We start from the raw sequence: 17,657 nt of genomic DNA on the forward strand, positions 1-17,657 counted from the left end.
TTCCGCCCACCTCCTAGTTTCAAAGGTTATCTGAGTCATCAGAGTTGCCAGTACTTCTCTTGTTCTCCTGTTTCAGCGAAACGCTCCTCGACCACTCTGGGCTGAGGCTGGGTGGCCAGGACGGCCTCATCTGCAGGCCGCCAAGGCGTCAGAACCGAGGGGCTCGGTGGGCACTGCAGCCACGAGCTCTGGAAGCTGCCAGCCTAGGAGATGAATCCTGCTCCCAGGCTGGTGATACCACCCCTCTCTGAGCGTCAGTCTCCTCACCTGTGAAATGGGTGGGTGAGCCCCGCCAGCAGGGTGAGATGGCAAGCCCAGAATAGGGGGATGGGAGCCCCAGCTCACGGCTCTCTTCCTTCCTGCTTAAGAGGCCCTGGCTCTCCTGGGCTCTGGCTGGGGCTCAGGAGATGTTTATATGCCCAAGGCCTCCCTGGCTCTGGGGGGACAGAAGGACGTTTGGCCAAGCCAGGAAGCCTAGAGGCAGACCCTCACCCATCAGGGCCAACAGCGTCCTGAGCGCAGTCCTCTCAGCCTTCCGATGGGGAGCTGAGGGCCCAGGAGGGGAAGGACCCAGAGCAGGGAAGCCGTGGAGCCAAGGCTAGAGCCGAGGATCCTAGACCCGGAGTCCCCTCGCCCTGGGTTCTCCTGGCACCATCAGGGGGGCCAGCCCGGCTGGGCCTGGGAATTCAGAGATGGGTGCCATGGTGGGCCTGGAGTGGACTTGGAGCTGAGCCCTATCTGGATAGGCCCTGGCAGGGGCCTCGGGCAAGTCATGCCCAGCCCTGAGCCCCCATTTCCTCATCTCAAAATTGGGCACCATTCCTGCTGTGCCCACCTATCAAAGTTGTCATGAGGCTTCGTAAGATGGTGTGGGTAAAAATCCCTCTGCAGAAAATCAAGATCCGTCCGGATGTGAAGGATTTGATATTTGTCATCCCCTGGGGCATTTCTGTATCCCTATCACTCAGACAGTGTCTGGTACGGAGTAGGTGCTCAGTAAGTGTTGCGTTAGTGAATGACAATAGGTATCATTTATTAAGCACCTGCTATATATCCAGCATCACCCAGGGAACTTGCCATGAGGTGCTGTAATCCTGACAGCAGCCTGGGAGTTTAGGTGTGTCACCCTTTTACAGAAAAGAAATCTGAGGCTCAAAAAGTGAAGTAACTTTACCTAAGTTCACACACAATTGGTATGTGAGGAAGTCAGGATTCACACCTGACTCTTAAGTCCGCGTGTCCTTCCAGGTGCTCACGAGGCCCTGCTGGGCCACCCGCTCCCTGGGATATGCTGATGTTTAACAAACAGGTCCCTGGGCAGAGGGGTGGCGGGGCGGGAGGGAGAGGGATTTGTACAAAGCCTTGATTTGTAGCATTTGCCAATTTCCAGGGTGTAAGTATTCCTAGCGTGCCTGATTGCAAGCCACCAACATGATAACTGTCTCACAAAGTCCCTGAAAATTTAGCAAGCAGCCCCCGCAAGCCATTAGTCGCGGCTCCAGTGCACCTGTGCACCCCTCTGCTTTGTACAGCCCCCTCCTATGCCCAAGGAAGGCCACAGAGTTAGCAGTGTCCACTGGTCTGGGACAGCAGACTGGAACCAAGCAGATGGCTTGGGTGGGCCTACCTGTGCTTCTAGACCCCTCAACCCTCTCCCTCCAGGGCCCCTGGAGCTGCCTGGGGTCTCGGTATCACACAAAGACTCGGGGGGTGGCGTGGATGAGATGCGAAAACTGATCCGCAACACTGAGACTGGAATATTAAGGCCTGCCAGCCCCACCGTGTGCGATATTCCTGCCAGGCCCGGAGCAGAGCCCTGTAAACGCCGGGATATAATGGACAATAAAAGTCGCCGGAAAATGGCGAGTCTCCTAGGACCACTGTCATCCCTGCCACACGCTGCTTGCTGGAATCACGAGCCCTGTGATCATGAGGCACGATCGTCATGTAAATATATAGGGTCTCTCGCCAGCCAGCACCGGCCAAGATTTATTTTATTGAGGCAGTGCGGGGAGGGGCATGACTCAGGTTCATCGTCCTGGTAACTTTGTAAAATGCTTTGCCATCACTTCCAGCTTCTGGGAGAATGCAGCAGGAGCCAGTGTGGCCTCTCCCATCCTCCCTGAAAGGGGGAGATCCCCAGAGGCCGTGGGCCCCGCCTGCCACATTCACAGGCCCAGGGGCCTGGTTGGCCACGAGACTGGGGTCCCCTGGGGAAGGAAGACCGGCCTTATTGTGACACTTGGTTCACAGAGTGGGTTGCCAGAAATATTTGTTGCAGGGATATCGCTGTTGAATGAGCACTGTTTTTTTTTTTTTTAAGGGAATTCCTTTATTTTTATTATTTATTTATTTATTTTTGGCTGCGTTGGGTCTTCGTTTCTGTGCAAGGGCTTTCTCGAGTTGCGGCGAGCGGGGGCCACTCTCACTGTCGCAGCCTCTCTTGTTGCGGAGCACAGGCTCCAGACACGCAGGCTCAGTAGTTGTGGCTCACGGGCCTAGTTGCTCCGCGGCATGTGGGATCTTCCCAGACCAGGGCTCGAACCTGTGTCCCCTGCATTGGCAGGCAGATTCTCAACCACTGCGCCACCAGGGAAGCCCAGCACTGGTTTTTAATGGTGATAACAGTAAGCATAATAGTAGCAACAGCCGCATTGATTGAGCTCTTGTGTATACCTAGTCCTGATAGCCCTGAGCTGCTGGCATTCCGCCGGCGTGTCCTCCACGCGGTTCTCATAAGCAGCCCCACGAGGTCAGTCCTACACAGCCCCCAGTTTACAGAGGAGGGAACTGCAGAGACACGGCTACAGGCCTGACCCGAGCTCCTGCGGCTGGACAGAGGCAGTGCAGGATTTGAACGTCAGACTCCAGAGCCTGTGCTGGGCGGCCTTACCTCACTTCCTGGCCCTTGGGTCCCAGATCCAGTGCCACTACCTCCCTGCAGCCCCCTTGACTGGCCCAAGTTGGAATCAGTGGCCCCTACTTTGATTCTGCAACACAGTTAAGCACTTGGGTCTGGTTCCCCCACGACCACGAGGACTCAGACCTACATTTCCATCCAGGCTCTGCCTCTCTCCAGCTGGGACACCTCCAGCGAGTCATGTGACCTCACTAGCCTCACTTTCCTCATCTGTCAAATGGACGCACTGTCTGCCTTACAGGGTCATTTTGTAAGCACATGAGCTGCCAACACCCCTCAAGGATCTGGCCCTGCACCTGGCAGTTAAGGGGTGCTCTGTGTGTGGACCGCACTGTGTACACATCGCCACTTCCATGGCTGTGTGTCTGGGAGCTGGGAGGCCTCTGAGCCAACCCCCCATATGGCTGTGGCTTGTTGCGAGTGGGGAGGGCAGTGTGCAGGGGGCTGGGGGGCTCACATAATCTTCCAAGGTCAGAGAGAGTGTCCCTTAGCAATTCCAGACCCAGAAGGTCTGGTTTTCCTCCCAGACATGAGCACAGGATTAGGTAACAAGCTCCTGGAGCTCAGTTTCAGGGCACGCCAGCGAGTTGCAAATTCTCCATCAGCCTCATAAAAAGTATTGGCACAAGAAGAGCCCTCCCAAGACTGCAGAGCCCGACCCACCCATGTTGTAGGTGGCGAAACCAAGACCCAGAGACGAGCCATGACTTTCCCAAGGCCATGCGGCCCTTTGAGAGTCCCAGACCCTGTGAGTCCTGAGCCACCATGCCACATGCCGTGGCTCAGAGCGGGATTCACCCTCGAGGGGTTAAAAATGGCCTCATAATTTCCCAGGCCCGACGCGGAGTCCACGAGGATCCCGTGGGGAATGTGACACAGGAAGGTCCAGGGCCACTGTGGTGTGGCCCTGGAAGCTGAGATAGTGTGCTGGCCCGTAACTCTGCGTGGGGTGGCAGGACTAGATGGAGGAGACACTGTCACCCACAGACCGAGCCACGCTGAGCTGCATGGAGGTCGTGCTGGAGGCTCCCAGTGACCCAGGCGGCCCTGAGAGTCTGGGCACTGATGGGACTGCGAGCCCGTCTGTGCCCCTCAGCACAGCTCCACCCTCTCTTCTGTGTCCCAGGTGGACAGGTGGGGAGTGACTGGCAGTGCGTGTGTGCCCACGGGCATGGAGGCTGATCAGAGCCAAGGTAAACTTCAGGAAGGTTCTTGCCATCCTGGCCCAGGAGGAAGAGGAAGGCTCCAGGAATCTGTGTTTTCCCTGGGTGCTACCGTGTCCTAGATGGGAGCCCTGGAGGGAGTTCCTCTCAGCAGAAACAAGGCTGGAAGCAGAAGAAAAACAATGGTTAGGCAGAAAGTGCCCAACTTGGGGGCCCGACCGGCCCGTCTGGAGCCTCTGCTGTGTGTGCAGGCTGATGCCGCCCACCTCGCCGGGTCGTGGAGGACGGTCCTCCAGGGGTGTCCCGTGAGCTGGGGCCTGGGCAGGGAGTCCACCCAGGCCTGTGGACGGCTGGCCTGGGCCCGGCTGCAGTCACCCAGGGGCCGGCACCTGGCATATGCCCGACAGTTGGGCCCGGCTGGCGGGGAAGGTGTGCTGGCAGGTGGCCGAGTCCCGGTGCCAGGATCTGGCTCCGCGTGTCCTCTGGGGCCTCAGCTGCCATATGCCCTCATCGGTCCCCGCGGTCGAGCTGCAGATGGGGCGCGGGGGGTGGGGGTGGGTTTTGCCCAGGGTGGAGCTGGCTCTCGTTCTGGAGAGGAAGGCGTGTTCCGACCATGGGAGCTCTTTTCGGAGATGGAGGGCTGGGCCTGGCCTGGAGGCATCCCTGCCTTCTTCCACATGCCCGCAGGTCCGCCAGCCTCCGTGCCTTTGACCCCACTGCGTTCTCGGCTGGAATTTCCGTCCCTCTGGTGCTCCCCCTGCTTCTCCTTCCAGGCTACCCCAGACTCCAACTCTTGTAAGAAGGTGTCCGTGATCTTGCCTGGGTCACGAAGTGAGGGTCTCTCAGTCCTTTTCTTGGGGACACTTTTCATGCTCTTTCTGGCTTGCGGTTATCTGTCCCTGTGTTTCTGGGTTCTCTCCTGTGACCCCGTAAGAGCAAGGGGGTTTCCATCCGTGCGATCTTGGGGTCACCCGTGGTCAGCACAGGCCCTCAACGGAGCCGGCAGCTGGAAGGATGTGTAGAAGGAAGGGAAGGTGGGAACACTCAGATCCTGGATCCACAGCCTGGTGTGCGAGAGCACGGGGCCAGAATAAGGATTAATAATCAACAGTAACTCCAGTGATTGGGGCTCTATTCGGTGTCAGGCCTGGGGCTAAGCACTTTTGAGGCCCCTGATGTTATGGAGCCCTCCACAGCCCGGGGCGATGCATACTATTTGTGTCCCAGTTTTACCTGCGAGAACCCTGGGGCCCACATAGCTGGGGTGCACTAGAGCCAGGACTTGAACCCAGGGCTGCTGCCTACCAAGGCTGTCATCTCTTAGGCAGCAAATATTTTTGGTTCAGCTCACAAAAGAGAGATTAGAAAGGGTTAAGCTTTTTTTTTTCTTTCTTTCTTTTTTTTTTTTTTTGCGGTACGTGGGCCTCTCACTGTTGTGGCCTCTCCTGTTGCGGAGCACAGGCTCCGGACGCGCAGGCTCAGCGGCCATGGCTCATGGGCCCAGCCGCTCCGCGGCATGTGGGATCTTCCCAGACCGGGGCACGAACCCGTGTCCCATGCATCGGCAGGCGGACTCTCAACCACTGCGCCACCAGGGAAGCCCCCAGGGTTAAGCTTTTAAAGGGACAGCAAGAACATTTATGATTCTTAGCGTTGGCTGGCCCCCATGGGGGTGGGTGGGAATGGAGCCCTGTGGGTGAGGGAAGCACCCCTCATCCCTCCCAGGCTGGTTGGACCTCGGCGTTTGCTGTCAGTGTTCTGGGTTCTGGGGTGGCAGTGAGGGGTTGGTAGAGCCTACAGGGCAAGTTCCTTTGCCTGACCATGTGGGTATGGGGTGGGTTTAGGAGGCCGGGTCCTAGCCAGGCGCTGCCACTGCTGTGCCCACGGCCCGGGGCCAGTCTCTTGCCCTCCTGCCGCAGTTTCCTGGAGGGTAAAATGGGGGAGCAGGATTGGGCAATCCCAGAGTGGACTGTAATTGCATGCCAAGCCCCCTGGCTTCCGGCACACTTGCGCTCTCTCCAGGACTGACCCCACGGCCACTGCCATCAGATTCCAGTCCCTGGTGAGCAGTGGGCTCCCTGGTGGCAGTGACAAGTCCCTTTCACCACAGAGGTGGCAGCCAGAGCTATTTTTGGAGCAGCTCATGGTGGGGGAGTTCCCTTTTGGCAGTGGCCGGGGACAGGAGTCTTGGGCAGGGGAAGTCCCATATGGAGACAGGGCTGGCCTCCCCTCCTTCACCAGCCCTGGCACGGGGAGGCCACCCAGATCCCCAGAGGTCCCGGTACCGTGCTCACATCTACTTCAACCCTGAGCCGAGACCTTCCCCGGAGCTTCTCAGGAGCCACTTTGCAAGGTACCGGCCTTTGCCCTGCCTCTGCTGTGGGGAGCCCCTCACCCTTTCCTGCCACCTGGGGCTACAGCCTTTGCCCTTGAGGGTATGCCTAGCAAGTGACAGGGAGGCAGGCCCTGGCGACCTCCGGGGCCTGGGCTCACAGAGCACCTGACCTTGGCTGCACCTCTGCCACCGCTGCCCCCTTGACCACCCACCTGGTGGGAGCTGCCCGTGGGCCAGTGCCATCAGCCTGGCATGACCTTTGTCACTGCTCAGGTTAATGGGAAGTTTCATGCTGGGTGATCCCGGGCTTTGCCAGAACTCCCGAGGTGACGAGGGAAACAGGAAAAGGAATTCTTATGTCTCCCGCGTGGGTCTTGGCTACCTGGGCCCCTTCCTGATGTCTGAGCAGTGAGTTCTCCACAGAAGTTTCTCTTGCCAGGAATAGCCACCCTTTCAAACCTTAAAAAGAGAGCAGGAGAGGAAATTAGGGGAGGCCAGGGTTTGAAGAACTTCCCCTGTGTAGAGGCCACTGGTGAGATTATGGATGTCCTCCTGGGCCCGGGGCAAGCTTTTTACAAACCCTGAGCCTCCATCTGCCTGAGGGCTGCTCTGCTGGGTTTCCCCCTTCGGCTGTTGGTTGGCAGGGCAGGAGCCGTGGTCTGAGGCAGGATATGGGAGAAGAGGAATTTCTGCTCTCCCCAGGCTTCTCCCTCCTGGCTTCTGGTGTTTACACACTGGGTCACCCTCCCTCTGCAGCCTGCTGGGGCCACAAGGAGAGTGATTTGGCCTCTGCCCTTGAGGAAATCTTCATTTGAGGGAGAAGAAGACATGTGTGCAGGCAGTGACGGCACAGAGACCAGGTCAGTGGAACCTGGGAGTGACTGACTAGAGGAGTCCAGGAAGGCTGCCTAGAGCGGGTGCCCTGGGTTGGGTCTGGAAGGAGGATCCAGGTTTGCCGGGAGGCGGTTCATTCCAGGCAAGGGAGGCAGAGCCTGCCAAGGCCTCGAGGAGAGAGCAAGTTCCTTTCCCTGGAGGGCAGGGGTCCTTGGGATGGTGGACCTACCTAAGGGGTCTGAGGCTCCTCGCAGAATGAGAGCCCCAGCTTCCCCCAGCTCCATAGTGGCCTCCAAGGATGTCCCCAGGCAGATGAGATTAAAGCCCAGACTTTGGAGAGAGTCAGATCTGGGTTCTAACGGGTGCATGCCGTTTGCCAGCGGCAAGGCCTTGGCAAGTCACTTAACCTCTCGGCACCTATCCTCCCTCATCTGTAAGAGACTTAACCTCTCAGCACCTATCCTCCCTCATCTGTAAGAGGGCAGCGCAGACACTCTGGAGGAGTGTGCCGAGGTGCCGCGTGTCACTCCCTGGTGCAGAGCAAGTGCTCAGCAGATCTTCCTTCACCAGGTCCTGGAGCCAAAGGCCTTCCCGGGTAGAAACCAAATGCCTCATTGCTCCTTGAACTGAGAGATGTTTACAGCTCCTACATTTTTTTCCTTCCAGAATTGGGTTTTATTACCCGAGAAGGAGAAAGTGAAAGGTGATCTGGAGCCGCCTCAATTGTAAAAAGGCTCAGGGAAGCCCTGCAGTGTGGGTGTGACGTGTTTTGAATTGCCTGGTGATCTCTGCCTGCTCTGAGACCTCGGGGATCCTGAGCGTGGAGACAGATGTTTCTTGCTTGGGGCATCAGGAGGGTGGAGGAGCCCCCCTCCACTGACTGGGAGATTGCAGGCTGCTTGGTACCACCCGACTGCCCCTGGGAGTCCACCCTGCGGGGTCCAGCTGTTTCCTCTTTATGGATGAGGTAGGGGGCGGGTCTTTCCCAGGATCCCACGAGAAGTGCTGAGCCTGATTACGACCCAGGACCCGGTCCTGACGCAGAAGGGGGACTTCACCCCATGAGAGGTCATAGGTTCCCGGCAGAGGCTGGTGTGTGGAAGGTCCGGGGTGCTGTGTAGTTGGGAAGGGGAGGCCCCCACGTGCAGGGGCCTGGGGCGGGGTACACTTTAAGGAGGGCAGGCCAGCGCCAGCTGGACGGAGTTTGGGACGCCTTGCTCAGGCGTGTGGGCCTTTTTCTGCGCGGTTTTGGGTCGGGAGAAGCAGGTTGAGATTTGTGTCTTGGTGGGGGGACCCTCCTTTGGTGGGCTGGAGGTCAGGTCATCAGGCAGGAGGCAACTACAGGGACCCCACAGAGAAGGGGCCAGGCCAGCAGAGGGCAGGGGCTCTGGGTAAGTGGAGACTTGTTTGGGGAAAGAATCAGCAGCGCTGGATGAAGACCAGGTGTGGGCTGTGAGGGAGGGCGAGGCGTCCGGAGGAGGAGCCTGGGTTCCTGCCGGGTTCCTGGGCAGACAGGAGACCCCGTCGCTGAGATGAAGACCCGGGGAAGGGCAGGTGAGTCTTCAGTGCCTGGAACTTTTGGTGGCTGGCGTCTGGAGCTCTGAAGGGAGGCCCCAGGCTGGAGAGAGATGGGGGTGGGTGGTGGGTGAGGAGAGGGGAGCCGGAAGAAAAGGATGGTGTAGGGTGCCGGGGAGGTGAGCTGGGTGGGTGCTGCATTGCCCCTCAGCCGCTGACCTCCGGGTTCTGCAGACCCACCCCGTGAGAGGCCCCACTGCCCTGAGGAGGGGGCTCAAGGACCTCTCTGCACAGGCTGCACCGCCCTTCCCGGGGCTGCACGTGGTCCCGTGTCTCAGAGAAGCCAGGCTCCTGCTGGTCGTGGAGCTGCGGAATCTGAGTGGCAAGTGTGGCTTTCGGTGGGGGGGGGGCGGGTGGTGAGGGCTCCCAGGCCCAGTCAGGAAACCAGACACCATCTGTGGCTCATCCCCTACAGCTCCCAAGGCCCCCGTGACTCTGGCCTGAGATCGAGCTGCTTCCTGTCAAGTGATGAATGGGCAACGTCTGCTTATCCCAAGACCAGAAGGGAAGGGGGGCCGGGGTGGGGGAAGGACACAGTAGCCAGAGCCACACCTCTGGGCCAGAATTCATTCATTCATTCATTCATTCACTCAGTCCTTCACTCTCCAAGGAGGTGTGGACTACGGGAGTCAGGCAGACGTGGTTTCAAGTGTCAGTTCTGCCTAACGCCTGCTGTGTGAACTTGGGCCCGTTGCTTAACCAGTCTGAACTTTCATTTCCTCCTCTGCACTACGTGGATTATAGCGGCCCCCACCTAGGGTGGCTGTGAGGTGGAACGAGGTGTGCACGGCCCTTGGCGCGTGCCTGGCGCACCCACAGTGCGGGCTCCGCTAGCGATGCGCTGTCATTACAGCCGGTCTGCGTGGGTGGGGCGTTCCTTACTGCCCAGGCCTCGTGTGGGGACACGAAGTCGGTGGCATCCCTTTCTCTCGTTACTCACAGGCTCCCTGGTCTGAGGAGCAGGTTCAAGTGGTAGCTCTCTCCTCTGTGTGGACTGACTTTGGCGAGTCACGTTTTCCCTTGGAGCCTTGGTTTCCCCATCTGCAAAAGCGGGGTGATGGCACCGCTTGGGTTTCTTGGGGGATGTCAGATTACTCAGCTCAGGGGAGGTGTTGCCGTGGATGCTGGCTGATGCTGAAGCTGGTCTGGCCTTGACCTCACCAGTGGCCAGCCTGTGAGCTACCTGGTCTCCCGCTGGGCCTCAGAGCGCCATCTGTGTAGGGGTGTGCTGGGCCATACTGGTCTGTGACACTTCTCCTCTCCCGGCTGGCTGAAGGCCCCCAGCAGTGGGCATCTATCCTAAGCTTCTGTTGCCAGGAGCCTGCTGGACAAGCAGAGATAGCCCCTGGTGCCTGCACTGGCGTTGGGTCACTCATTCCGTGTGTGTAGGAGGGTGTGAAGTCACCAGGATGGTTTCCTCCTTTGGGAAAACAACGTGTGAAGCTGTTCATTGAGCAGGAAGGACTGAACAGGGGCCTCTTCCCCAGAGAAACGGCACAGGGTCCGGGTCCAGCCGAAGCTGAGTCTCCAAGGTTGTCTTTGTGATTCTCCCTGTCAGCCTGGGAGCCACGTGGGCCTTTACCAGCCCCACCCAAACCAGGGGCAGTGACGCCCCTACCCCAGTGGATAGACCGAGAGCATGGCTGGGCTCAAAGCCTTGTGGCCTGACTGTACACGCATACATGCACATACAGCATGCAGAAAAGGGCAGGCAGACACTCGCTGCTTCCACCTCAGGGTTGGGGAGCAAGGTGAGGTGTAGACAGATACTTGCACCCACACGACCCTATCCACTCAGGCCCCCAAACCTGCCCCAAGCTGGGTCTTTGGCCTGAGCCTTCTGGTGTCTTGGGTCGCCTTTTACTGGGAGAGTAAGGCCTCGATGAGCCGCCAGCCTCCACGAAGTGTGGTATTTGGCAGGAGACAAAGGAGGGATGTGACTTTCCCCTAGACGAAGTTTTAGAAATTGGGAAGCAAGCGCCCCAGGTGACAGTCATGGTCAGAAAGGCCTCTCGGGGGCTTCCCTGGTGGCTCAGTGGTTGAGCGTCCGCCTGCCGATGCAGGGGACACAGGTTCGTGCCCCGGTCCAGGAAGATCCCACATGCCGCCGAGTGGCTGGGCCCGTGAGCCATGGCCACTGAGCCTGCGCGTCCGGAGCCTGTGCTCCGCAGCTGGAGAGGCCACAGCAGGGAGAGGCCCGCGTACCGCAAAAAAAAAAAAAAAAAAAAAAAGGCCTCTCGGCAAGCCTCAGAGCCCAGCCCGGTGTGGGAACCGCTCGCTTCCAGGAAGTGCCTGGATTAAACCCAATCCCCCACGTCTCCCTGGGACACACCCCACGTTAGTAAGAGGCTTGCCGAAGGCCAGGGCGGGAGGAGCATGTCGGGGGGCTTTGCAAAGGCAGCCCCAGATCTCGTAAGTGACGAGGAGGGTATTTGCTCCAGAGCCATTCCAGAGAGGCCGTGCAATGCAGTAGACAGAATGATCTGGGGGTCCAGCAGCCCCAGCTCTATCTTTTACCAGCTGTGTGACCTTGGGCAAGTCCCTGCCCCTCTCTGAGCCCCAGTTCCTGTGTCTGTCACATGGAGACAATTCCTCCTCCACTGCCCAGGGATGGTTGGTGGTAATGACGCTGGTAACAGCTAAAGCCTCAGAGGGCCCTTCACATGTGCCAGGCTCTGTCCTGAGGAGTTTACATCTGTTAACACATTTAATTCTCAATGACCCTGAAAGGTAGATCTTACTGTTAGCCCCATTTTCCAGATGAGGAAACTGAGACACTGCGTGGTTAAAGGAAGCCGGGCCAGGATTTGAACCCAGGCAAGTCAGGCTCCCAAACAGACCCGCGGCCTTACCCTGCCACTCATCCAGGCCCCGGGTGCCTGGTAGACGGGCACATGTGTGGAACCGAGGCTGGGAAGCACTCTGCCACCCCAGCACCCGCTCCCGGCAGAAGAAAGGCCCTCTTTGAGGTGGCAGATCTGTGTGGCCTGGGGCTCCGGGTCTCACATTCCACGGATTTTTGGCCCCTGACTTGGGCTTGGCAGCCTGGGCCCCATTGTTCTGCAACTTGGCAGGAGCCGCAGGGCACAGGCAGCTCCCGGAGGTGCCCTGTGCACAGAGGGGCTTTTCCCGGGCTTTTCCCTGCTCTCCGGTCTCATCCCTCCGGATCCCTTTGGTCTTTCTGCATCTGAACCCCCTAAGAAGGAGTTTCTGGCAGGAATGTCCAGGGTAAAGGGGTTGGGCTTCTGTTGGGGTGTAGACAAACAGAATGCAAATCCTCTGAAATCCAACACCCTGGAGAGCCTCAAGAGGCCGTGGCTGTCTTGGACCCGGGAGGCGCGTTGGAATCAGAGCTGGGTTCAGATCTGCCCTCTGTATCCTACTCACAACACGACCTTGAGTCTCCCCTCTCTGAGCCTGATTCCCCATCTGTAAAATGGGTCTGTCAACAGCCCAGGCTAAGTGGAAGAGATCTGGCCACTGGACGCCTCAGAGAACCTTCACTTCCTTCCTCCCTCCTCCTCCCTCTCTCCTCCCCCTTCCTTCCCCCTCTGCCTCCTTGCCCTTTATCTGGCCCTCTCTGGCACTGTGGGCTGTGGGCTGTGACTTGCAGACTCCTTTCCTGGAGCAAAGGCCCTTCCTCCTCGCGGGGACATGAGGTATAGCCGGTTCTATTAGGTTCCGGGCAGAACTGCTCTTAGGCACAGCAGTTTACCCCAGGGGGTTGGCACACCAGGCATGTGGACAGCAGTGCTGCACCTGCTCGCTGCCATCCCGAAGGGAGAGGGCTCTGGGCCCCCTGTCGGGGGAATGGCTCCTCGTGGCCCACCGGCCCTGGGATCACCCCTACCCACTCAGCACTGCCCCATTCTTGAGTGGAGGGGGCTTGTTCCTTGGGGAGCCACTGGAAAGGAAGTGATGTATTGCTGGTAAGAGCCTGTGAGGGGTGCAGTGCAGGGGTTATGGGCAAAGGTGCCATCACAGGTTTGAGTCCTGGCTTCACCACCTGTGATCCGTGTGATCTGGGCAAATCTCTCCACCTCCCTGTGCCTCAGTTTCCTCATCTGTAAAGTGGAACAGTAACAGAAGCTGTCTCGTGGAGGTGGTGTTAGTGAGATGGTGGTGAGATGGGCTAACAGAGGTGAAATGTATAAAGAAAGGGCCCAGCATAATAAGGACACACAGTTGTTGGCTTACCATCATTATTACTATTATTTCTGATGAGGCCAGAGCCCCTTACTTTGCTCCGGGAGCCCTGTGTGAGGAGCAAGGTGAGCTCCTGAACGCCCGCAGACCGCCTCTGGGTGCAGATGCTAGATCGCCACGTGGGGAATGACATTCGCAAATACCTCCTAGGTCTCTGCCCAGTGTGACTTGCCCAGGGTCCCAGCTGGGGAGTGACAGGGTGGAGATACAAACCCAGGCCCGCTGGCCCTAGGAGGCTGGGTGAGGCGGGACGTTGGAGCCCGAGATGGATGCACCGTGGTTTCCAGCCTGCGTGGTCTGTGAGCAGGTGGGCAGGTGAGCCAGTCACGTGTGGGCCTGGCCTTTGGGCCACACCTGGTGCCTTCTGAGATAAAGACAGAACCTTTTTGCTGAAGACAGCTCTCCTCCAGCCTTCCCCTGGAGGCCTCCCTAAGGGCAGAAGACGGTGAACATGTCACCCCCAGGGGTCTGGGGCTGCAGCCCGAAGCAGCTGCAGAGCCTGCAGGAGTCTCCAGTTTTATCTTAAAATTCATGCGCATTTTACATTTTGTTCCCTCTGTATCCGGTTTATTGCCGCACACATTTCCCTCCTGAGTAACAACACTGCCTTGGGAAGCTGCTCGTGTTTATCTGTTTATCCTGGGGCTTTTCGTACCCAGGTCCTCACTGTGTCACCCGGGGGGTGTGCACTCCAGTGCGGAAGCTCGGGCGCAGATGGTGGGGAGGTGCTGTGGCCCCATCTGCATTGCAGGAAGCCACCTTGGTGGCCCATCTGGAGGAGGAGGGCTTGGCGGAAAGGGCACCAGGCACTGGTGGAGACCCAGGAGTCCAGGCGGAGGCGAGGCCTGGGCTGGGGCAGAGGTGGGAGTATGGGGCTGGGGAGAGGCCTCAGAAGTACAGGCACACCCCTTAATACCCTCCACATGACACCTGTTTGAGATAAGAGCAAAGAGACGACAGCAAGAGATCTACCTCTTTATATGTACACATTAGGATGAAGCACATAAGATGCCGTGCGTGAGGAGCAAAACCGGCAACTGCACAGGCAGGACACAGCATAGGCCGGGCTGGGTTTGACGGGTTGCTCTCAGCCACCAGGGCCTCCCTGCTAGGCTGAGGTGGGTGCCATCTGCAGACCGTGCCCCTGCTCCATGTGTCCTTGCTTTCTGCCATCTACTTTGTATGCTAGAGAGCAGTTTTTACCCCAAAATGCTGAGGAAAGGGGTGTGAGGGAGGAGCTGGGCCTGCCCTGAGGACACAGAGGAAGGATGGGTGCTGGACGCCAGTGTGCAGATTCTAGAGAGACTTGGGGTGCCTTCAAGGGCAGAGGTGGGGAGACCGAAGGTCCAGCTCAGCAGGCAATTCAGGGCTTGGTGGCCAAACTCTGACAGGTGTCGTAGACATCTCTAAGCCCGGGAGGGCTGGCCCATCAGCTACCAGAAAGAGCTACAGTGGGGAGGAAGGAAGTGTGATCTGTGACCAGATCTCAGTGGCACTGACCGTAACAGCCCCATTGGTGTGGGTTCCTTTCCCACTGCCCAGATCACCCGGTTCACGCAGCAGGACCTGCCAACCCACTGGACCAGGCGACGCCTATCAGCTTGGGCTTTGGCTGGTGGGGATGGCTGGGGGTGCAGGTGACCAGGTGACTTAAAGGTGGCGAGAGGCAGAGTCCGTCTAGAGAGAAAGACGATGTCCTGGGTTGGGTTCTCCAGAAGCAGACCCTGAGACGAGACCGTATAGGGGAAACCACGAGGGAGTGGGGGAGACAGACAAGCAGGGTGTGATCTCAGACCAAATCACTACCCCAGTCGGGTCTCTGGAGTGACTTACCCCCAGAGCGTCCTGACCGGAGGCAGGGGAACTGGCTTGCACACTCGCCCCCTGGGTCATTGATTCCTAGGGACTCCAGCGCTCCATAGGGTATAGACGAAGCTGCTTTGATAGCCTGGCCAGCCCTTCGGGGTTCTGTTTGGGGAGGGTCAAGTGAGAGGTGCCCGTGGGAATGCCAGGGCGGGGTCTGGTGGAAGGAACAGCAGCCTGATTAGGGGGCCCTCACCACATGCCCGCCCTGCACCCCGTGTCTTCCAGGCATCCTGGGGGAGCCCAGGCCTGGCCCTGGACACCGAGGTTTAGGTGTTGTAGAAATGCTTGTGGGTGAACGGAGGGCTTTCCTCCCGAGGAGGAACGCTTTCCCTCTTGCGTCCAGGAGCACCGCGAGCCATACAGCGTCTTCTGTGTACCTGAGCCTGGGTCCTGCCCTGGAGGTGCTTGTCTGCTGGGGAGGCCAGCAGAGGCTGCCTGTGACACCAGCAGTGGAAGCGATCTTGGGAGTGGTACTGAGATGGCCTTTAGCTCAGGCCTGGGCACATGGTGGGCAATTAATCAGGACAGCTACTGCGGTTACTATGGCCGCTGGTGAGTGGCATCCTTGACTCTCCTGGGGGCCTTTGATGTGGCAGCCCAAGCCCTGGAGGTTGAGGGGGCTGTTCCCTGTGCAGAGGGCTCTGCCCCTGCCTGGAGGTTTGTGCAGGACTTGAGTAGGACCCATGGCTTCCGCCTTCCCAGTGTCGGGTGCACCAGGTCCCAGCAAGGACGGGCATGTGGGGTCCTTCCTGCAGCTGCTACTTGCAGTCTGACTCAAGGTCTCTCTCTTCTGGCCACTAGGCTGCCAGCCTGGGTTTGTATGGGGGTGAGGCACGGAGGACAGTAACGGGGCAAGAACAGGCTTTGGAGTCCGGCACGCGTGGCATTGAATCTGGCGCCTCCCTTGCTGGATGGTGGGGGCACCTTTAGACTTTTCCCTGCACAGAATCTGTGTTCCCCTCTATCCAACGGGGATAGCCCTAGCAACCTAGTCGGGCCAGCGTGATGGAGGGAGGTGTGTCCCATGGGCCGTCGAGCTAGTTCTGCCACTTCCAAGCTGCAAAACCAAGGACAAGTTACCTAGCAGCTTGGCACCTCAGCCTGCGCATCTGTAAAATGGGACAAGTGAAATTACTTCCTCGATCCGAGGGCCATCGAGAAGAGAAAGTGCACAGGCCTGTGTGTAAGAAAGCCCTTCTTTTCTGTTGCAGCCCGTGTCCTCGTGAGGCTGGCATGCAGGATGGCAGGACAGCCTAGCCACCTGCCCCATGGAGGGAGCCCGAGCAACCTCTGCCACAGCCCGGGGCCCGCGCACCCTCCCGACCCACAGGTAAGCCCTCCTCCTTCACCTGCAGTGCACTGGAGAGTCTTGGAGGAACACAGATCCCTGAGGCTGCTTTGTCCCGGCCACGGAAGGATGCCCCTTGGCAGCCCCCAGGCACCTTGAATGCTTCCAGTGATGGGAGCAGAGTCACTACCTAACCATTCTGCCCTCCATCCCAGTCAGCCACACTCACAGAGGCCTCGCTGTTCCACACTCTGGGCTGGGATGCCAGGCCCTGGTCCTGTCCCTGGGGTTTCCGTGTGAATGGAACAGCTTTATCTCGGAGGGGTCAGCACTGCTTAGAAGGACAGACATAGAGGGAGTCGTGGAGGCCCCAAGGAGAGTGAGGGGCGCAGGCGAGCGGACGGGGTGCGCTTCCTGGCTCTGAGCTGGTCTGCCTCCTTTCTGGTCTCAGCTGTGTTCTGGGCCTCTTTAGCCTCTTTGTCTAGGACCCGCAGAGCTTCGGGGACGCTGCTTTCCTTACACTGGCCCCACCCTCTCAGCCAGGCAGCCTTTGGCAGCTTTTCGGAAAGTGGCTTCTGGGGTTGTGAGCTGCTCGCACACCCCATGCCTTTGCACATGCCATTTCCTGGGCCTAGGGTGCCCCCCTTGACACCTCCAGGCCTCAGTCCAAATGCCGCTGCTTCTGGGGAGCCTTCTTTTTCCACGGCACTCCCGTCTCTGTGCTGTCTCCACACCTGTGCACAGGCACTAGGTCATGGCCGTGATCGCATCCGCTGGGGCACTGGCGCCTGGGTCTGCCTCCCTTCCTGGACAGAAGCCTCTGGGGTGGGGCTTCGCCTGCCAAGTTCGTGAACTGCAGATCCATGGAGTGCACCACCCAGGACACCGCCGTGTATGAACAGACCCAGGTCTGCTCTTAGGGAGCACACAGCCTCACAGGAGAGAAAGACAAGAAAGAAAGCAGAAGAAACTGGGGGTCAGTGGAACTCCAGCAAGGAACGTGGTCTGAACTAGGGGACCAGAGAGGCCTCCTGGAGGAAGTGGCTTGCAAAGAACTAGAGGGAACAGAGAGCTTGGCTGGGCAGATTGGCCAGGGCCAGGTGCTGTAGCATCCTGTGGGCAGCCTGGAATGATGAAAAGTAATTGTCCAGAGTTGGCTTGTGTCCCAGGCCTGTGAGACCTAAGTCAGGAGGAGACTCAGAGTCAGCCACCTTCCTGAGCCATGGAAGGATTGTCACAGCTTCTAACTGCCTAGTCCTGTTGGAGGACTTCAGGTGGACTGGTGTTTGACCTGCTTGGGCAGGGTTGCCATGTACAGTTGTATAGGTTCTACACTGCCCAAAGGTGCCTGGCCAAGGAGGCAGGTGAGTCTGAAATCCTTCTCCTGTGCCTGAGCTGTCATCAAACTGTGCTTCCTGGTGTGACGCTGCATGAGCCCAAGGGAAGGGGCACATCTATAGATTCACACAG

At 58.6% G+C, this 17,657-nt stretch overlaps 1 protein-coding gene and 1 pseudogene across 2 annotated transcripts in view; one reads left to right on the forward strand and one right to left on the reverse strand.

The window, feature by feature from the left end:
* The window catches only part of NEK6 (NIMA related kinase 6), an 85,547-nt gene that overhangs the window by 26,959 nt on the left and 40,931 nt on the right, over positions 1 to 17,657 (forward strand). Inside the window, exons 1-2 of one of the 2 annotated variants that reach the window (XM_089913735.1) lie at positions 8,698 to 8,806; positions 16,111 to 16,229. In XM_089913735.1, the coding sequence (XP_089769861.1) occupies positions 8,785 to 8,806; positions 16,111 to 16,229 (141 nt within the window). In that variant the 5' untranslated portion in view covers positions 8,698 to 8,784. Of the gene's footprint in view, positions 1 to 8,697; positions 8,807 to 16,110; positions 16,230 to 17,657 lie in introns of those variants that run through there. The other variant, XM_022578768.3, reaches the window with a different exon arrangement.
* On the reverse strand, positions 3,715 to 6,228 carry LOC149749049 (uncharacterized; annotated as a pseudogene).

This window comes from Delphinapterus leucas, chromosome 6, assembly GCF_059928025.1.
Source record: "Delphinapterus leucas isolate spDelLeu-1000000601 "Yukka" chromosome 6, BTC_Dleu_Yukka2, whole genome shotgun sequence".
Lineage (NCBI taxonomy): Eukaryota > Metazoa > Chordata > Mammalia > Artiodactyla > Monodontidae > Delphinapterus > Delphinapterus leucas.